The sequence below is a fragment of the Gallinula chloropus genome (genome assembly GCF_964237585.1).
Source record: "Gallinula chloropus genome assembly, chromosome: 12".
Taxonomy (NCBI): Eukaryota; Metazoa; Chordata; class Aves; order Gruiformes; family Rallidae; genus Gallinula; species Gallinula chloropus.
In genome coordinates, this window is record NC_140097.1 from 8,494,854 (window position 1) to 8,517,536 (window position 22,683).

Consider the following 22,683-nt stretch of genomic DNA (forward strand, 5'->3'; position numbering starts at 1 on the left):
TGTATTTTAACATCACAGCAACAGCATTTCAAAGAATCTAAGATAATCACAGTCAAAAGAAACATACTTTTCTCAGCAAAGGGAAAGTACTTGGCATATTGCTTGTGAAACTTCAAATTGACGTCTTTGGGGCCAAATTATTTTAGAGCTAGCTTACAGCTTGCATAGGTCCTTATTCCTAACCCTTCTGAACAATGATGCTTTAGCCCTGCCTTGGTCTGCAGCACTGAGAAAGGATATACATCCTGGCTGTGTGGTAGGCGTCCGTTTGCTCTGCACAAAGCCTATTGTCTCACCTCCCTCTTCCCTCCCCTTTGAAGTCCACGTTCTAAAAGCTGGTTGTGAGTAAATATCTAATTTCTTAAACATTTCAAGCAGATCTGGAATGTGGATGAACAAATATTAAAAGGTCACACGTGCTTTGCTCTGAAGCACAGTAGGAAATATTTATTTGGACCTTCTTAGGAGAACTGAAGGGTGAGAAGGGGCACTGGTCGACCTTACAGCCCAGTGAGCTATCTGTGAAGGCAAGAAAATGCCTACAGGCCTCCCAACACAATGATAAGCTAGATTTGGTGCTCTAAGTCTTTCACCTTCACAAGCACTAAATGATCCAAGAATGATGTATTCCTGCTCCTCCACAGATGATATTTTCTTCCATCTCCCCCATACATGCTATAATTGCACATCTCCTGTGCGAGCTGATGCAAAAGGACAAATCTGGCCAAGAGCCTGCAGCCTGACAGAGGTGAGCTGGAGATAGGAAGCATTTGCCGTGTAATGAATGGATTGCCCAAAGTAAGCATCCCACAGAATACATTTGTAAGGGAAAACAAGAAATGGAAACAGTCCCCTCAATACTTCAAGTTACTGCTCATGTGTAAAATCAGAGAGAATAACAGGTACCCAGGCAAGATGTGACACCGAACCTTACGCTGGCACACACACTATTTCACACAGATACTGCCATGACCTTTGATTTTTAAAAAGTGTGCATTAGAGCTGCGTTCACCTTTGCCTACGGCACCTGGTTTCAGGTTCAGTGATTTGAAGGCAAATTCTGTTGAGTTAAATCTGGGTTTTGGCCTTCAGGTGTTAATAATCTTCCTACGAATGGAAATACACTGAAGTCAGAGGAGCACACGCTGGTGGAGGGGATGTTCCTAGATGTTTCACTCCCTATGTTGTTTGAAAAGAGAGGAGAAAAAAAAAGTTAATGAATCTTCCAATGATTATTTTAAATAGACTAATGGGTGTGCATTGATCCTTCTAGCTAATTCCACTTTGAATAATACATCATTCTGACTGAAAGCTTGCTAGTGATGTATTAACTTCATATTTCATCACAGCTTTGGAGGGTATCTACAGTGAGATATTAACTAGCAGTGCCAAAGAGGAAGTTGCATTTTTTCCCTTTTATTTTTTTTTTTTATTTTTAAAAGAAGTCCAAAATGGTTTTAAAAGCTATTGAACTGATTTTGGGGTGGGGTGATCTGGCTGCCCCTCACCTTTGGTAGAGCACAATGCAGCTGCTCACAACCACCTCTCCTCTCAGCCTTAACTCACCCCTTCCTTTATTTTGTACCTGCTACCTCCAGACCAGAGATAGTTACAGACTTCATGGGACAAGCGTGGGATAAAACTAAATTATAGACCAGCAACTTCCACTCTCATTATGTCCAGCAGGGATCCTTGAAAATACAAGAAGCATAAATAGTCCCTTTTACACTAAAGGTCGGCTGAAATATTGGTGTTGGATCTTAATATGTGTATAACTGAGGAAAAACAAAGGATACCCGCAGCCCAAAAGCTCAATCTGATTAGTGGCAATAGAATATCTCAGATACAGAGCTCTGTAAAAGACAAAAATGTAATTGCAACGCAGAGGAGAGACAGCTTCAGTGGCAGATTCTCCGAGCTGGGAAAGCTTGATTGATAGACTGTACCATCTGCAGCTGCGCAAAAAAGGCTAGAGTAGCTGCAAGTTTATTTAAAGCAATTTTGGTGCACTGAGCCTACTTGTTCTCCTTTGAGAAAATAATATGATTTCTTCATAGAGCATGTAGTCTACTTATTTAAGCAGCAGTGTGCAAGATCTCTCAATCCTACCAGCAGTTCAGCTGGAAAAATGACACACCAGGGGGTAACATTTTATCAGGATGGAGGCTATTTTATAAAAACTGCCATCAGTTATAAACTGTTCTCACAGTCTGAGTTTAAAAAAAAGAAAAAAAAAGAGAAAAAAAAAAAAGAGTTGGGTCTCTTTTAGAGTTTCCACAATCTGCCCAATTTCTGGGAGTTTTTAGGTAAAAATAACTATTTTGACCTAAGTAGGGAGGAAAATGAAATGGTGTAATGAAAAATATATAACGAGCACTACAGCCAGATCATCCTCCAGCACCGACTTTGAACTACAGCTTCACACTTCTGGAGAGGCTAAACTCAAAACTGTGAAACCAAGAATGGAAGTTGGCTTTCATTTTCTTCTGCTCCTGATGAATTCTGTACAGACGTGTGCAACAGAAACATGTATCTTCAGCTGTTTGCTTATTTTTTTTAATTAGAACAATGAAATCTGTGGCTAAACAAGGAAATAAAATGCGCTGGGCAAAATGTGACAGGTGGAAGGGAACAGCTCAGATGGGTTTCTGGAACCCCCGAATTTTTCAGGGGTTTTTAATTTAATTGCTCCAGCTCAGCTTGCTGAGGATGCAGCAGAGCTATCCAACCTTTTTCCTCTCTTCCAACCAACACAAAGGATTTTGGTGAGAAAGGTCACAACAATCACCCCTTTAAAATGAAGAAAAGGAGTTGTCTCAGCTTCCCAACAGCTTTCATTCATTCTACATGAAAAGTCCTCATTTTTCTGTCTCCCAGCTTTGCCCTCGGCTCACTTCCCCACAACAGCAGCGGCTCCCTCCAGCCCGCCAGCGCGAGATGACTCAAGCCGGCATCTATGAGTCACAAACACAAAGGATGCAGAAATGTCAATTAAGTTACACAGCCACTTCCCCAATGACAACCACACCTCACTTCACAATTAAATTAGAAATCCAGTGAAAACAATTTGTTGAAGGGCAAGATTTTTTTATCTCCCGCTCTGAAACATCCAAGCCCAAAGTAGTTTGCTCACCGTCCTTTCTACCTTGTTTTTAAGGAGGTTGGTATGAACTGACCCAGTGAAACCACTCCAGGAGCTTTTGCTACAGCAGCTTCCCCACATCTAACGTAGCAGCCGTGGGCTGGAAGGGCTCTCGGGCGTCCAGGCATCTTTGCAGAATGAGAACTCAATGTTAGACCAGTGGTGTTCATTAACAGCCTTCTGGCACAAGAGGACAAGTCTGTCAACTGTGATATGGTTTTGTATTTGTAATTCTCTTTCAAGCAAGTTCTTTCATTTTTACTTATCTTTTGTAAATTTTCAGTGTCATTTAAGTTCCTGCAGATGTGTGCAGTTTTGCAAAATGCTATGAACTTGCACAGTTCAGTGCTCGCGGTACCTAAGGCAGAAAGCACCAGCTAATCCTCTGAGTTTCCTCACTTCTGCCTCCGCTCTCATTTCTGAGTTTCCTCCCTCTTCCTTCGCCCACCTGCCACATCCTCCTCACTCTCTCTTCCCACCCAGTGAGCTGTTTCTGTCTCCTCCAACATTACAGCATCCTCTCCTCCCAAACTGTTCCACATACCCCCTTGGGCAACTCTGCCACCTCCTCCTCTCCACCCCCTGACTCCTGCATCACCAAAGAAGTCCCTGTGCCCTTCTACTGGACATCCTTCATGGAGACAGGGAAAAGAAGTACCCTCAGCTACCTGGGGTGGTGAGTGAGTTTGTCCAGAGGAATCTTGGACACCAGCAGATTGCTAAGGACTCCCTAGCTAGTGGGCATGGAGTGCAGGTGCACCAAGAGCCAGACCCTTGACCATGGTGGGTACCAGCAGCAGGGCAATCACAGCAGTAGAGCTCTGTGAGGCAGGTAAGATGAAGCAGTCGTCATCTCAATCTCCTACAAGCTGCTGAGTTAAGAGTGGCTGGATGTGGCCTGCAATTTTCTTCTCAGCTGCTTCTAAGCTACTCGAGCCCCTGCAGCAACGAAAGTACAGCTCAACCACCCCCCCATTTCACCTGGTGTAACACTACACACAATGGTGAGGATCATATGTCAAGCTGTTTATTTTTCACTTGGTTAGAATGACCCAACAACTCAAGCAGTTCCTACAAAAACATTTCAAGGAGTACCATGGCTAGTGTTTAAAGGAAATGGGGAAATTATTGTGCAGAAAAAAGGCACTTAGAATACAAGTGCATTAAATGCCTGGGAAACATTCAGTTTGTGGCAGCAGTCTCTTCCTCTTGAAATACAAAGAAATACAAAACCTAACATGACATGTAAGCTTGTTTCAAGATGTTCTACATTTCAGCAGTGGCAAAGTGAATGCTATTCAATCACTCTGAGTAGGTGATAGTCTTAAAGCCACAGAACTCCTCAGGATGCTCTAGCCTTCATGGCTCTGCTCCACGGGCTTCTTACAGCTTTCCGGTGCTCCTGTGGAGTGTGACCCATCTATGGAGGGAGTTTTCAAGCTCTGTCTCTGGTCAGGAAGCCCTCCTCCTCCTACACAGGATATAACTGCAAAATTGCCAGTCTCGAAATCTTAGGGTATGATAGGAGAGAAGAAATAAAATGCAACTGAATCCAATTTAAAACAAAACTTAAAACATGGCTGGAACAAAAGGTGCTCTTTGAACAAGTCTAGCCTGACCCAGAGCAGTGAAGATGCTTCCTGCAGGTGGGTGCACACAGGAATGCTCTCCGGAAGAGTCTTCCATCTCCTCTCCTCTCATACCCCCTCCGAATCTACTTGCCAGAGAACCTGCCTAACAATCTGAGGTATTTACTTCCTTCTGTTTAACCTCTTCTGTTCACACCACAGCTCTTTAACTTGTGGGTGTCCCCAGATCACGCACACTCATCAAGATCTTACCACCAAGCCTGTGGCCAGTCAGCTGGACCACCCGAGCTCCTAGTGCATGCTTGCCATGACTCCAGTTCTGTTATCCACCTCCAGAAAAGTTTCTGAATCTCTCTTCTCAAAACCTGGCAGACTGCATGCTCCTTTGATGCCACCACGCTCATATGGCAGCCTACGACTGACACCACAACTCTTGTTAGGCTTTCCCCTGCCAAATGCTTGAGCTGGTATGGAGTGAGGCAAAAAGCCAATGCTCTGTAAGGACAACCCTCGGAGGGACACCTTCACTGCCAGGTCGCACAAACAGTTCTCCCCAAAATGCCTCAGACCCAGCACATTTTGAATCCCAGCCCAGCCTGAATCCCAGCCCAGCTCTAACATGCATATGGGTAGCACCACACTGCTGGTGCTGGGAGGACCAGAGGGTTTCCAGCGCTAATGGCAGCAAGAGCTAGTCCTCGAAAGCCTGATGCTGCAGCATCTCATGTTCTCAGCAGACTGGCCTGTAACCTCAGCACGCTGGTAGGACACACCTGCACCTGCAGATAATAAATCTTCTGTAGATATTTGGAAAAGCAGAGGGCAACAGTTTGCTTTGCCATATCGCTGGTAATGAGTTGGCAAGAGGAAAGCATTCCAAAATGTTAACCTAAAGTTTAATTTGACTGGTATGCACCTGGGGAGAGTACTTAACAAGACCGGTTCACTCATGATGGGGAACTATCTGTCTGCTCATGTCTTCCATGAAATGCAGCAGGATATAAAACCACGTGGTTTTAGCAGTTTAGAATACAAACTGCAGGAAATAAGCCTTTGAAAAGTGATTGATGTAGTCCAGCCATGTTTCACACAAGAGCATTTCAAAATGTGCTAAATGTTTTTACAGGATCTGGACATGATAAAGAAGGTTTGATAGGTTGCAAGGTAAGTCGGGGGAAGAAAGAGTGAGAAAAATATGGTATGTTGACTGCTTCTAACACAGAGGTATGTGTATAAGGCCACACAGACCTCAGATAAAATACACACAAAAAATTACTGTTAGGGTTAGGGAACTTGGCTTTCTAATCAATGCTTACTGATATAGCGGATTTTAAATATTGATCTGGTAGCATGATTCTGAGGGAAAATAAATATCAGAAGGGGTGATTTAATTCAATCATCCTGATTCCTGCATAACATGATCCTATTTCTTCAAAAACCCAGAAAGTGGTAACTTAAGTGAAGCTTACAGATCAGCTAATATATTTACAGCCTTAAAATAACTTGAGACAGACTATAAAATACACTGAGATCCAAAGTTAATCTGGTTTAGCAATATTCTTGCAGCAAGTAAAGATGAATTTCACGCTAAAAAAAAAAAAATCCATTTTATCAGGAGCAAGACTGAGCTTTCTAATAACCAAGCTACTTTCTAATGTGGTACATCATTTTACTTTACTCATAAGGAGCAGCTTGCCAAGTCTCCAGTTAGGCTTCATTTGATACAGTACAGATGTTGCAAAACCAATACCTTCTTTCAGAAAGTCTCTTTACTCTTGATAATGGCTACATTACAATGCATTTTTGATACGCAGAAATGGTACGGTTACAATCAGCAGCTAAATACTTTTCTGATGGTATCAGCCAGGCAGCTTTTCTTTGGCTTTTCAGTGCTCCCAGAGCTGTGAAACAGTTGCAAACACTGTAAGCTCATAGGAAAAATCCTACTCCATCTTGCAAGCCACAAAAATCACGGCTCAGAGGTGCTGTGAACAGATTCAAGCAATCTTTATTTAACACACATTTCAATTTTCAGCATAGATTAAGATGGTGATTGGCATTCTTGACTCTCATCTATCTCTACTAGAGCTTAATGCCTGTAAAAGCACATCCCAGCTTCTATGCTGGTTTTGTTCTGGGAACTCTGATATAAGCACACCTGAAATTAAAACAAAGGGGGGCTTAATATTAATCAAACTGGGACCATTTATCTCTTTCCACACTCACCACCTCAGGCAGACTGGTGTGCTTTTCAGTGAATCTCAGATGTAGAAGGTAGGTCCAAAAGCTACTGAAATTATACTGCAAAAGGGTTCCAAGCTTACATACCCCCATCCCCACCCTATGAGCTCACAGATTCCTGATTTAGATTCACGGGAGGTAAAACATCAGATACAAGGATTGCTCTGGGCAAGCCGCCATCTCGGCCGCAGAATTATTTTGGGGGGCGATATGCCATCAGCATTATCAGTGAAGCCATCAGCCATACATACAAATGTCTACCTCTGTACAAAGACATAAAGAAAGGGACCAGACTAGACTCTGATTTACTTTCATTGCCTTTCTTTGACCCCTGGAAAGAAAACCACCGGCTCAGAAAACCCTCGATAATCATCTCTCCCACAGCTGTCCTGCAGCACATAAACGACAGATGACAAAAACCAGCAACAACTTGACCCTCCGGCAGTAACCTGTAACACTGGATTTACAGTAATCTAGGATAGATTATAATTGAATTACTGAGGGATATTTTCCTGCATCCTCGCTCTGCGCCACGTGTGATGTATAGGAATGACATGGGAAACCACGTGTATCGTTGGCATTAACCGGGGTGGTGCTCACAGGGACACACCAGCCTGACACCAACACACACTGTCCCTGGAAGGGATGGGCAGCAGCCCCTGCTCCCACCCTGCTCCTCTACCCTCCCATGCTCGCTTCCACATCACATATGGTCTGGGTAAGACATAACGGCATTTCAGGGCACCTGTTCTGAGATTTGGATATGGATGGATGGCATGGGTAGCTCAGATGAAGGCAGAATGAGGATGACGATGACCTCACTGACTGCACAAAAACGACACGTTCCTTGTATTTGTCCAACGCGAGCCCTAAGTGATTCTTACATCTCACGGCAGCCTATTAACAACAAGAGACTTTGTGAATGGAGTATCTGGGTAAACACTTCAAACCAACCTATAAATTATGCATAGTCCGTATACTTTTTCTACCTTAGGGATCAAACTGAAACCAAACTAAAGAATTATGTTTTATTTGTATTAAAAATGTATTAGCTGCTGTCCGAGAAGGTTTTCTAGAACATTTGGTATGCTACCCAGGAAATTCTCTCTGAAGTTTGCATTGTTTATTATTGCCAATACCAGGAGAAACTTGGCACTGTTATATCTGAGAACTACAGTAATAATTCTTCAGGCAGAACAGCTTAAATTTAATAAGAATAACTTTTTCATCTGAGCCAGAAGATCTAAAGGCAACGGAAGCCCCAATTTTACCCGTCTATTTTATATATTCAGACTTTACAACCAATTTCTCTTTTATGGTACAAAGTGAAGCTAGGCAATCATTTATGAACAGATCCTGTGCTCACCTTCACTTAAAATGTGCCATAACACTAACTGGTAACCAGAGACATATGAAGACTTTACAGTTTCATGGAAGAGGACGAAAACAAGTGTAATTTTTCTAAGGGGTACACAAATCCTGTGCAATAGCCTGAAACTGGGCAACATGTGGACTGAAGGGCTGGAGTTTCCTGATTGAAATTAGATTTCTCCATCTACGTCCTATGAATGTAAACCACATGTAATATACTTGATTAGTCCTCTGAGAGACTAATGGGGTAGGAGTCTTGCATGGCTACAGAGAATGGCTTTTGTAGAAAAAGGAATTGAATTAAATTTTAAAAAGGGGTAGGCAGACGGGCATTAAAAAGAAAATCTTCCTGGAATTCAGGCTGGATGTTTTAACAAGATGGAGAAACAGGGATTCATCAGAGGCAGCTGCTGTGTTTGGAAGAGAGGAGAAGGGAAAGGAGATGAATGTACAGCTTTACTTCTCCTTTGATTCTGTATCTAAGACCACTTCCAGCAAAACTCTCCGAAGACTTGGATAGCAAAAAATAGATGCTTTATTTCCAGTTTCTCTCTCTCGTCTCTTCTCTTTTTCTTAAACAAAAAAGGTCAAGTCGAAACGGACCGGATTTGGAACATGTAAGAAGGATGGGGGTGAAGTAATCGTTGCTATCACAGAGTGGAGAAAAGGTACTTGCAGCAAAGAAAACAAGCCACATTCAATGGCTTCTTAGTGTTCAAAGACACAAAGACAGACTCTGCAAGGGGCTGTTATCCCTTCCCTACAGCAGGCAACAGGAGCCTGCCTGCAGGCTGGGGGTCCCCCTCTGCTTCCAGCTAGGTCTCACAGCACCCAGCTCTAGGTCTGCTCTGCCATGTTTGACACGGTGATGAAGTGATGCATCAACAAAGCACACCAGAGTAAAATGCAAAAAGCATTACTGTAGTTAGAGAACTAATTTGTTTTTTAGTCTAATGGTTATAATCAGCAGACTTCCTGAGTATCAATCTTCCTGAACCACAGAGGGGGTGAGATTATAGACTGACGACTGTAATTTTTACATATTAGACATCTAAGTGTCATTTTCAGGAGTCTGGTAATGAAAACTCCACGAGATATTTTTCTATCAATTTAAAGATTTTTACAGCATGGCTACAAAAGTGATTTTTTTTTTTTTTGACACAGGATATTTTTAAATCACAGAGAAGTAAATTACTGTGTTTAAGACACTGACATTAGACACTATAAATATTCCTAGACTGACTCCACTTTTGAGCATCAAGGCTGAGAGGAAGGAAAGGGAGGCAAAAGAATATACAAATGCATGCTGATCAAGTTCTTAGGGCAAGTTATTCAAATAAAAAACACTAAAATATAAGGGGACAATTATGAAAATTAAGGCTAGCAAATTGATATATAATTTAATGAACCAAGTTAATAATGCCATCCCACTTGGAATTAATTGTAATACATTAATCAATTAAGAAGCATTGGAAAGCAAAAAAGCTTCAAGTCAAAAACATTTACAATGCTGTAAACTGAAAGATTGTGATCCTGACATTCAAATGAACATTAAACTAGAAGAGCACAGAGATCTATTTCCCACGCAGTGCAGAGAACCAGCTCTCATTAATGGTTACGACAGCTACAAGATATTGAGGAGAGAACCCATAAAATACAGAGAGCATTTTTCACATTTGCAGCATTGCACAACTTTGGAGTCCAAGTCCTCTTAACAGTAAAAAAGTTTACAGTTCCTTCCTAGCATTAATATGTGTGATGTTTCCATTGCATAAATCCGAGCAAGGGACTGTGATTTATCAGAACAAGCAAAAGTCACCCAATAACCCACCACCATTGTTTGCCACCCTCCTTGCTGCTGCATCCAAACCAAAGAAGTGACAGCACAAGTTCTGAGTTATGATCTCAGGCTCTGCAGTAAAGAAAGCATTTACAGCACATTTTGGGGGAAAATTATATAAAGTATCTACTTTTCACCTTCAATTAGTTTTTTCAGACACTTGGCAAGTTGCATTTATCTAGATATATCTGAGATTAAAAACAAAAGTCAGAGGCTCTCTGTGCATTCTGGTATTTTGCTCTGTGCTGTATAAAGGACTGTGTGGCACTGCTCTCTGTACAGCCCAGATCCTTTAAAACTCAACCTAACAAAAAGGCTTTAATTGAAAGTATTGCATTTTGGAGGTCATCTGACAAAATCTAGCTTCCTGCTCTTCTGCCTTATTGGAAAATACCATGAATGAGTTCATAGAGCTGAAGAAAAGAAGGGGAAGGAAGATGATTGCTTGGGCACTGAAGAAGATAAGTGCACATAAGGTAGATTATCTTTTTACACTGCACAGTCAGCCTGTGGATAGAAAAGTTTCAACACAGCAGGTTGCAGCCATCATGATCTAGAGACTGCAAATGCCTCTTGGCAGAACACAGGCAAGCAGAAGCGGAACGATGTGTTTGCTTCCAAGAACGATCTGTTTCAGCCGTCCTGTCAGTCTGTCTGCCTCCAAATCCAGCCCCCCTTTCACTCACGCATTTGTGCCTCCATCCCTCCTCTGAGCACACTTGCTCAGGATGTTCGGGCTGCTGCGTGAACACCTCTGCTCGTAGCAGCCCCAGATTCAGCCACGTGGGCTCCTTCCCCTGCATCAGCCATGACAAACGTACAGCCACGTGAAGGAGGAAGCCCAAACCCACAGTATGCTGCTAGCCAAGAGGAACTCTGATCCTGGGATTGGAAACGAGGGATTACCAGGAGCCCAGGCTCTGCACGGTAACCTCAGCAGCAAAGGTGTGTGTCAGCGCTGTTGTCAAGGGCTGGAGGATTACTCAGTGCTAGGAAACCCCCCCAAAAACAGACAAGGGGAAAAAAAAGAAGCCACAGGTAAAAGGGCCATCATTTCTTCAGCTGCAATTCAGCTCACTGACAAAGTTCTTGAGCCAAGCAGCACCAGGTTCCCAGTCCCAACCCCTGTGCACCTCAAAGCTCCCAAGGCTTTTGCTCAGTGAAGTCCCAGGGCCCCACTAGTCTGCTGCTTGCTCCTCTGCCCTGCTTCCAGCAATGATCTTCAAGAAAGGGATACAGCTCTGCCCACCTCACAACAGCATCTCCCTCCACAGCCAAAAACCTTCGCACCTTCTCTATTAGACTCAAGACTTCATTGGGAGTTGTTGGCTTAGTACTCTCAAGAGTCAGCCTCCCCATTTAGGTACCAAAATAAAGCCTGAAGAACCTTATAGTACAAAAACCTTGATTTAAAAAATAAATCTCTGTTGTAAACCACAATTTTACTATTAAACATCATCTGAAACATGACAAATCTGGACAACAGTATGGACTGGAATAAAGTTAAAGCCTCATCGTTAAGAACTTGAAACTCAATAATACCAAAATTGAAACTAGATATATATGTATTTTTACTCACAGAGCTATTCTCCATCTGTTCTCTCCTTTCTTTCTTCTTTAACATAAAATATTCAAAAATATTCATATTTCCCAAAGAAACTTTCAACAGAAGTTGAAATAGAAATCTGAATTTTAGGCTTAAGATAAAAAAAAACCAACCCTCCTTTTGTTTCTGGTAAGGGAAAGGTAGAATATATTGTTTAGAAACAGTAACTTCCCACGAATTTTAGAATTTTCTACCCCAATTCACCTTGCAGTCAAAAGGGTTTCAGTGCAAGTTTTTTCATTGGCACAAATATTTCCTGCTAGGCACCAAAAATTGTACCTTTTGGCTAAAGAGAGCACCGCTGGAGGCTGTTCAGTGCCGTTCACATCCACAACTCAACCCAAATTTAACAGACTTGAAAAAGTTCTTATCATTTTATATTTGAATTCTCCATGACTCAAAGATAGCTTTTGTCTTTTGATAATTTTATCTCCATTTCTTTAGTGGAAAATCAGGAGAATCTTTTTCTGCCTGGAGATGCTTCGTACTACATCATTACACACATTGTACGAGTTGTGCCTCAGAAAAAGGTACTCTCAGTACTGTATTTGCCATATCTACCTACACAGATTTGCTCCTCCTTTATTGTGTCAGAGTAGCTACATTGTAGCTCTCCATTACTCAAATATTTAAAGGCCAGAGACACTGTTTTCATTAAAACTAATAAATAGCTGTAACAGTTTCAAAATGCTAGGGAACTGAACTTCAGTGAGTAAGAAAACATTTGAAATTGTTTTGTCTTCTGTTGCATGGAGAGTTACCAGTAAATGTGTGTGCACTTTGACAAATATAAATTATGTCTTCCAAAGGCATTGAATAAGTAGCTTTAGGCTGCACACATTTTCATGTTATGAAGATAATAAAATATACCTGTACTAATTACTAAATAATACTGCTAATCAATAATAATAGTTTTATTATGCATAAACTACTATTAATAAAACACCATGGGTTCTAATGTAACCATTAAAAGAATTAATACTGTAATTTAATTTTAAGGTCTTTACATGTATCTGAAGTCTATTAAAATAAATGGAAAGCCTCTCAATGACTCTGGATGATGCCCTGCATGTTAATGATGCTCCATGTTATTTGCACTACTACAAATCACCTTTAAGACACTGCCTAAACACTGAAGGACTGATTATTCCTCATGTAGGTGGATGTAACATTTTAGGAAACGTGCTCACCTCCCACTCTGTTCTCATTTTCACAATCAAGCTAGTTTTGCTCAGACTTTCAAAAAGCCTTGTAGTAACAGAGAGGTGGGATTAGGGAATTGCAGGAGAACACATGAAACTGTTAATGAAAGGGAAGAAGAAGAGGGTGGGGAGGATGCTGCTAGGGAAGTTAAAAGCTGAATTCTGTTACTTAAGAAATACACAGTTAAAAAGCATATTTGAGCCAAATAGTCAATGGCTTTGATGGCATTCCACTGATTTGTTCTGTGCTTAGCTCATTGAGGTCCCTGTGAAGAGCACGCTATTGATTGCCTTCACGAAGCACACCAAGAACTACTACCAAAAACTCTTACAAAGAGTGAAGCCACAATTACTATTTGCTTTGCTGAAGAACAAATCTCTGCATACACGAGTTAGCAGTCAGTTTAAAAACATTTACACGCAAATGCCACAGTTAGCTCTAGAATTTAAGAGTGCTACACATTTCCACCACCTTACAAAAAAAGTTAGTGCTGGAAAAGAGAATCAAGAATGGCATCCCAGAAAAAGAGCTTTAGAACCTTTGATTTTTCTCTCACGTATTTCTGAAAATACCATTAGTTGCGTATTTGCTGCCAAGTACCTAATTACCTTTAAAAACCTAGCCCCGCACTGCTAAAGCTCTTGAGTGATGGAGGTATCAACATCACTCATCATTATGAAGATAATTTTAATGATGAAAGCATTGCTAAAAGTTATTTTAAAATTAATTTTTACTTTAAGTTCTTTAGAGATGATTTGTTTCAGTACCTGCGATACAGTAACTAATCACTGACGGTTTTCTTTGCAAATAATAAAATAGATTTATATGCCCTCCCTGTAGGAACAAGAATTCCATCACCTCCTCCTGAATTTCTGAGCTATCGAATATTTGATGAGCGCTTAGGGAATCAGTATTGTGTCTTTTCACAGCAGTAATCAAGGAATGAAGTATTCTCTGCTGTAATGAATCTACCGCAGGCCCAAAAGATGAATATTTCAAATGCAAAAAGCAGTATGTTTGTTTTGAACACATTTAAGTTTGGCTTTAATAAAGCAAGTAGTGAAGTGTGCAATGAATTATATTGTTAGATAGATAAAACAGAGCCATGCAATATGTCTGAATGCATTTAATCCAAGTAACTACTCATTTTAAATGTGACTTGTAAATATGTATTATATGTATATATATACGAAAGGATGACTCAGGAATCAGTGAGAGATCTGGGCCTTCCCTTCCAGTCCTGGCTTACTTCAAACCTGGCTCAGCCTGACAATTAACCAAGGCCCAGAGCCAGAATATCATTAAGTACAAGTTGAACCTTATGAAGGGCTGAAATTAAGCACGTGCACCAACAACTCAAGTTGGATTCATTTATATTGAGACTGAAGTGCCCGGCTGGGCTGGGACCTGCTGCAGGTCACAGGGTCTCACCATGCAGCCACAGGCAACTCTAAGAAGGTCCACAAAACAGTGACCCACCCTCAGAGGGGTTCTTCCACCACAGCATCACCATTCCCACAAATCCAGCAGCATATAGGGCAGACCAAGGGCTATATGAAGTTAAAGACCTTCCACCAGCACTAGTTCCACTTCGAGAAACACCAGGTAGCCTCAGCACTAACAGCAACAGCTGCATTGTTTTTGCCTGGAAAAGTTGTTCAGGAGGCACACAGAAATCACTGGCAAGATCTCATTTGTCTCCAGAAGGTTAGGGCTTTTGCTGAAATAACAAGTGAGCTCTCTAACAACATAAAAACCAAAACCTTTTTGACTTGTATTGCTGTCTAATACTCTGATGCCCTCTCCCACTTGAAACACACTTTTGCCCACAGATACCCTCAGTCAAAGAAAAAAAGCTGGGTTTCCTATTAATTCCCTCATCCTGGATGGGCTGACAGAACCATTATACCCGACACCAGCATGCTGGAGGTCCCACCTTCCCTTTTCCGCCTGTTCCAGCTGTACAGCTTTTAAGATAATATGAACTAAATCAATCAGGTTCCCAAAGTATTCTGCTCCTCTATTACTCTCCCCCTGGCCTTAGTGAGGACGAGAGAACATCTTGAAGGAAACACTGTGGTGTGATACAAGGTTTTGTTTGGTTGCCATTTGTTTTTTTGCAGTGAGGCACCTCATTCTGCCCCAGACATACAGCTACAGAACTAAAGTCTGCAGGAACTTTAGGCAGAGCCAAGTTCAGCAGAGCTGCACTCCCCTGTATGTACAACAGTCCCCAGCATGATGCTTTAAGTGATGCGATGGTTGCAAAAAGGGACTGAGCACTTATTATGGGACCCTTTTCCACAACACTACCGTTCACTTTACAACTTCTACTCCAATGCGGAAGAACAGCTTAGGGAGCCCAGTTAAGAGATTTCAGGCCCGCTCATCTCATTAGCAAATTGAAAATACCTGCCCCAGCATCCCCACAGTGCTATTTTACATAAGACCCTCCAGTGTCTCTCCACAGCACAATACAGAGATAAGCAATTACAGCAGTTCATATACGCAAGAATTGTTTCCTGATTTTAACTAGCATTTTTTTTTTGGTCATGTCAACTGACCTGCAGCATGCAAACAGAAACAGAGTTTACCAGAATTCACAACAAAAGCAGAGATTTAATTAGCAATTACAACAAAGTTCCAAGTGCTTCAATTATCCAAGTTCAGAACCAACGTGCTTCACCTAGAAATTGCCCCTGAAACAGTGAATTCAATAAGGAAAATTCTTATATGGTCCAAGTTAAATTATTTAAAAAGGAGGAAAGAGGGTTCTTAATTATTTAATGTTTCACCAATAATTATATAGTTCAGTATAATGTTCACTCACTGGAGAACCTGATTTTCAAAGGCATGTTAGTGAATATCAGTCAAACAAAAAACACCTGCCAGACTATAAACTCAGTCAGTACAGTACACATTCATTCCAGCACAGCATTAACGCATTAGCAAAAATCCAAGTCTTGACTTAATGGCAAACCTATCCAATAATTTCTCTGTTAAAATATTTACATAGGAAAGCATGTACAACTCAGTTTCCTAATGTATTTGTAAAAAGCCAGCATGACCCCTATTGCTAGTTTTTTTAAAGCTAGGCTCTAGATAAATGAGTGAGAGATGGGACTACAGTTCTGGAAAACTGCAAATTATAAAAGTAGTACTTGAATAGTCAAAGCTGCCAATCTAAATGTGGCCATGGACATCTCAGGCACATTTCATTCAAAAGGTACTAAGAGTCAGTTTTAAAAGACAGCTTTTAAATTAGTTGTATTAAATACTAGCCATGGTAAGCTTATCCGTGTGGCACCCTGAGGAGTTAGGCTGTCAAACACCAAGTATTCCTCACAAAAATGTCTGTAAAGGTTTTTCCAAGTCTCAGTTCACCAGTTCCAGTACACAAACACAGCTGAGGGAACTCAAACACACCTTGGCCAAACACAGCATGGATCTGTACAGGATTATCACCATTCATTAATAACCCTCTGTACAAAAACGCTATGGGACAAACTCTGGAAAACCCTCACATTGGCCAAAACAGTAGTTGCCACCCTGAAGTCCTTGTAGCTTAATTGCCTGGGCTGGAATTCAGCACATGCCCTTCCACAACAGGGACTCTGGGCTCTACAAATCTTCCTCGGCAGCTTTCCACCCTGGAGCGGAGCTACCCCGAGGGAAGACCTGATAGGCTCAGAGGTTTAATGACACACCACCGATTCATCATGTCAACCCAAAGGCAAGGAAAAAACTCACCCAAAAAAGAAAACCATTTCCTTGCAGACACAAAACAGGTTGTCCCTAGGTCACTTTGCCAAAGAGTTGCCTTACCCTCACTCTCTAGAAAAGATTAGAGACTGTTTATCAGTAATGGCTTCAGATTTCATGGCTCCTGGAGCAGAGGAGCCCAGCTGCACCATCATCCAGACTTTACAGCCTAATGTCCTGCGGCCTGCAGGGCTAGAAATGATGAAAAGTATAGATTTCTGCTTCCCCGAGGGGACTGCAGCACTCGATTGTGGTCTTAAAGAGCCTGAGGTCTCTTCCAATCAAAGGTGGCTTTTTTAACAGCATTACAGACTATTTTAGGTTATTTTTAGTGAGTTTAATGGCTCCCTCGGAATCGTGCAAAGTGGGACTTGCAGTAAGCACAGCACCTGGCTTTGCAGGTGGGGAATAGAAAACACGGTCCCACTACAATTTTAAGATCCTCTAAAAACAGGGTTTATGGAATAAATGTCACATACAGACTAGGAAATGGTGCAACTTGGGGCAGTGCTTCACATAGCTCCCATGAAGCACATCAGGGTAATTTAGCAATTAAACTCCAGGCTGATGATGCCACAACACAGGTTGCACACCATGGCATGACATGTGCTCCTGACAGAGCACACAGATATAAAGTGCAGCTCCTCGCTGTGGTACAAACCAAGTAACAGTGCCTTTGGTTGTTCAGTCTCTAAACTTCTGTCTTGCAAGGCCAAATTCGATTTGCCCAATGCTTCCCACGGCACATCAAGATTAAGCAGTCTGGGGAATCATCCTGCTATGCCACTGTAAATTATCACAGCTCCACCAACTTTACCCTAACATGAAACGCCACAGAAGTGCTTAGAATTCAGCAGTGATGAATTTAACATGCCTACTTCCACTAGCCTGGTGTCAGCAGAGTTACAGCAATTTATGCAATACAAGGATCTGTCCTTTTCTCCTTATCAAAGCATTTGATCAAAATCAGTGACATGGAAAAAGACAACCTTACTTAATTTGAGCAGGAAAGTCAGGCTTGTCACTCTAACATCACAAGAAGAAGGGAGGTATTTACATATGGGTACTTGCATATTCTTTTTTATCTGGCTTCACAAAGAGAACAACAGTAAGATCATTTTCAACCACAGTAAAAACTAGCGTGAAACCTCACAGAGGACCAAAATTTTCCCTTGCTCTTCCCTCTCTTTTGCAAGAAGCAAGACCTTGAGATATTTCAAATCTTCATTAGCCACTTCTCTGCCGGTGACAGGCTGGTGGTATGGAGTAGCTCCAACTCCCACCGTTCAATTCACTCTGGGGTCAGAAAGGAAAACCTCCATTTCTCATGCAACACGACAAGGAGCCCACAGAGCTGAACAGCCCTGCCACGTGGCTCGACTTGCCAGACACCGCAAGCAGCGGGCTCTACCCCACGCCGCAGTTCTCGAGCGTGTCGAACCAACAAATGAGCCAAGCGAGCAGCCACGCTCCTGAGGACGCATTTTAAAACAGGGGATGCATAAACTCACTCGCTCGGAAACCTGGTCTGTTCAAGAACTTGTTACTATGACAATTTAGAAGAAGCTGCTGCAGATAAGATTGATGAAACTTATTGATTAATTTTCTCTCAAGCTATGTTTGAATTTTAAGTTTTCTCTAAACAGAACCAGCTCGTGTTGGTTTGTTAGTATTCCAGGGACCACTGCAGTGTGCTTCAGCAGTGAAGAAGTTCCATGATAAATGTGTTCTCCAATCTGCATCTGCAAAGTAGCTATAAAATCAGAACAATTCATGCAAAATTTTTCATTACGTTTTTAAATATACTTATTTACATTTTAAATCACACATAGACAATATGAAATATTTTTCACTTAGACAGGTGGGAACAAGAAAACAGATGCATCCATTAAGCTTGAAACAATTCAATGAATTAAATAGTACTTGGTGAATGCTTTGGTTTATGGATATAGCCCCTGTTTAAACTTACTTGGAAAAACACAGCCATGGCTCCTATTACCCTGTTATCTAGAACTGCTGTTCCAAAACTGTCAAAGTCATCGGGATTGTAGAAGTAAATCTGCATCTGTAAAAATTAAAAAAAAACAAAATCACATTAGTGTTGATTCATACAGCTTTCAAATGAGGTAACGCATGCACGTCCGTACAGAAACCCAGCGTTATGAACCCGAGATAAAGAAATTCTGCTGAACAATATTGTTTAACTAGCCTCTTGATTAATAGCATGACTGCCCTACTGGGACAGTAACCAGGGAACTGAGTCAATGCAAAGCATGTTAATACCAAACCCAAGGATAAACACTATGGTCAGTCTGTTCAGATGGTAAACTTTGTGCTTCTGCCAGGATCTCTTCATTTCTTTGCTCATTGCAGGCTCATCTCCTGCTCCGTTAAATGCACTAAACATATTTATCTTAAAAAACAGAGAGAATTTTTGAACAGGATTTCAACGTTTTGAGTTATTCCTTTACTCCTAAAGCAATTTGAAGATAAAAGTCTATCTCTGTAGTAATGCATTTTTATGAGCCTCTGATATTCGGGACTATCAGTTAGGGTCAGACTTCTTCCTGACTTCATGACTCTTATTTCCAAAGTGTAAGTGCTCGCAATAAATGTGAGACAAACCCAGATATTTTTATGTCATTTTAGGATGTATAATATTAATAATTAGGCAAACCCAAAGTGAAAGCAGGTGAGAACAATGGCTACCCAAACCAGTCAATGTCCAAGTTACAAGGATAATAGGTCCACCAAGGAATAGCTTCCTCCACACTCACTGCTCCTGAACAGTCCAACTTCACTCTGCATATGCCATGAATAAGGACAGCTCATGGAGGACCATGGGCACCTCTGCTCTTCATTTCCTGTATGGTTCTTGTTCCATTTACTGCATTAACTGAGCTCTCACTTCTGCCAGGCATCCTACCACATAGCTGCTTCTCCAGCAGCTGTGAAACCTGCCCATTCCTGAGGAAGTCCCTCTCTATCAGCCATCTTCTGGGCCAGAGGATGTGGTCCACATCCAAAACATACAACACTCCCTTCTCAACATTACACCACGCAGGTGTGCACACTCTCACAGACTAAACTGAGTCTCAGTAACAGTTGTAGGAGTGCTCTGCACAATGCAAATGAAAAACACGTGCCTGATGGTAGCAGCCAAGCACAAGAACTGGACTTTGCAGCAGTTGCTCTTGGGACCATTTCGGGATCATTCTGGATGGAGTTCAGTCCAAACCAGTGCTGGGGGCAACACTACTGCAGGACAGCTGGCCAACACATACTCATGAATTTTGACTCCAGGAAAAAAATCCCACCCTGGCTATGAAACAGGAATGAACCCATCAGGCTTCTCTGCCGATGGCCTCCAGCCTGAACCTGCGCGTTCACTCCCGCTTCTCTGCTGCCCATCACTACGACCTGAGACCCACCCAGGCTGTTCCCAGTGTGACAAGGTAATAGAAAATAGCCACACAATATAGAGATAAATGGAGATGTAAGGTCTAACCGAGACTGCCCACACTTCCTGACACACTGCCAGTCTGACCACCGCTCCTCCTGCAAGGCTTTCTGCAGCAATAACATATTTGGGGCTGTTTGGGTTTTTCCAAGATTGTGCTGCATGTCAAATCCTCCTGTATTCACAAATGCAAGTATTTTTCCCATGTTCTGAAAATTTGTGTGTTGCCAGATGAGATGATACCTTTTTTATCTTGCTCAGGTATGTCCCTACTCATATTTACTGATTCCTAGACTCCTGACTGTATATATCGTCTGTAATGTATAATACTGGCAAAGTACCTATATATCTAATAAAAACATCACCATACAGGGAAAAGGCCAAGATAAAGATCAGTCTCTTCAGATGCAGTGGTACTTTTTTTTTTCAGCAGGAGGATAAAATAAGACCATACTCCAAATGGCTCACAAAAAATGAAAAAAATTGTCTGGCACTCACTTGAGCTTCATAAAATTTGAAAGCAATTTTCTTCCCGTTTTGGCCTTCCTATTCCCAGTGTATTCACAGCACACAGAGAGATGCTGGCAATATCTCACAAAGTTGGTGGTGCCTCCAGGTTCTGACAACTTGTGCTTCAAACACATTGGCTGAGGTACAGCCACCCATCGATGGAGAAATTAGAAAGTTTGTTTCAGGTAGAATTGCTTTAAATTTCAATTTAGCCAGCACAGACAAAAGCTCACAAAACACTCACAAATTACATTTTACTCCCCTTTAAAATAAAATCTAAGATTAGGTATACCTTACGTAAAACACTCTACTATATAGTCCTCGCAGGAATTTATGAAGAAAAGTATCACTGAGTGAATTCAGCATATGCCAAAATCATTTTGGATCAATTCTGCTCACAGCATTTTAAGGAAATTAATTTTTACAATACACTTTTGGATAGCAGTGCAAAGGGCTTTGGTAAAAAAGTGCTTAATTCAGATCCCTCGTCTCAGCAGTGCAATTTCACAAACTAATCAAGAACCACACTCTGCCTTGATTATCATACACATTGAAACGTTTTCCCACTGCTCCCTGGTGTTTTTCCAGAGAGCGTGGTTCCTCTCTCTGCATCCATCAAGTCAAGGGGAACTGTCTTGTATGAAAAATTATCGTCATCTGTCATACAGTAGCTTCCTTATGTGTTCATACAGCTAGAAGGAACATTTGAGGAGGAAAATCTCCCAGGAATTGCTATTATATAATTTACACACGCATACACTGCAAAAACAATGTTAAGAAGATGGTAAAGTTACATCCTCAAAGCTGCACGGTTCAGGCTGCTCATAAAACCACACCTGGACACCGCTGAGCATTACTATTATGACAATTTTCTAATTATGTGATCACGTATTGTTCTCTTCCACAGTACAGCATCATCTGTTTTCCTCCCAATTTACAATAAAATGTAAATGTATCTAGTTTATTTTTGTTCTTTTATACATAATATACATAATCTTGAACGCATTTATCAGTAGATAGTTAATTAAATATTTTCTATGGGTGGCATAATGCTCTTTATGTACAAATCAGGAATAAGACAGTTACCCATAAAACTAATTTCGCTGCATACTTAAGTGGCCTAAACATGCCAGAAAATTTTCATTATTGCTCCTTATTATATAATTAGTATATAGAATACAAGGTGCATTTTGCATATAAATGACTTCTACTGTTTCTGCCTGGTACATACAAAGCAGGAGTACAGAATGCAACAAAGGGGCGTTTAAGCTAAAGAAAATTTCGATCTTATTATGGTATGTTCTCTGTGAAATGCAGAATGGAGCATCATCTGAGCTTGCATGCCCAACCTGAAATGTGGCAGTGCCTGACTTCAGCACCATAAACCATCATTTTCTTGTGCATTGTTGCATGCCATTTCACAATAGCTTCTATTTTCCAAAATTAAAAAAAAAAAAAATATTTTTTATTAAAATATATATATATATTTTATTAAAGGCTCTGAATCCCTTCTCATTGGGAAAGCCTGAAATACCCTTTTCAGTTTCTATAGTGTGACACTAACTGCCTGCAGTCAGGCTGCTCTGTTCCACACATCCCTGCTGATAGTGCTCCAAATAGCCTTCCCAGTGGCACAGGTCCCACAGGGCGTAAGAGTTCTCTTCTCTATGGCACAATATATGAGATTTATAAGTCTTTCACATCTAGCCCCATTACAACTCGGAAGGATGGGAAAGGCTTACACAGACATCCTTAATCTCAGATGTACAACACAGCAGTACGGTTGCATGTACCTTGTAAAGATCTATCATAAAAAAACATGTGGTGTCCAAGCAACTTGAAACGTTCAGTATTTTGATAAGGGAAAGCTGAAACAAACTGTCCCTAGCGACACAAAGGCACTTCCTTGCTGGAAGACTCTCCCCATCCTGAAATGCCAACCGACAGCTACAGCAGCTA

The 22,683-nt window shown here is 41.4% G+C and overlaps 1 protein-coding gene across 2 annotated transcripts in view; it reads right to left on the bottom strand.

Annotated features, from left to right (window-relative positions):
- Positions 1–22,683, bottom strand: part of PTPRG (protein tyrosine phosphatase receptor type G) — a gene marked incomplete at its 5' end in the record, with an annotated part of 401,819 nt that overhangs the window by 118,944 nt on the left and 260,192 nt on the right. For both annotated transcript variants that reach the window (XM_084269424.1, XM_084269423.1), the window contains one exon: positions 18,724–18,819. In XM_084269424.1, the coding sequence (XP_084125550.1) occupies positions 18,724–18,819 (96 nt within the window). The remainder of the gene's footprint in view (positions 1–18,723; positions 18,820–22,683) is intronic.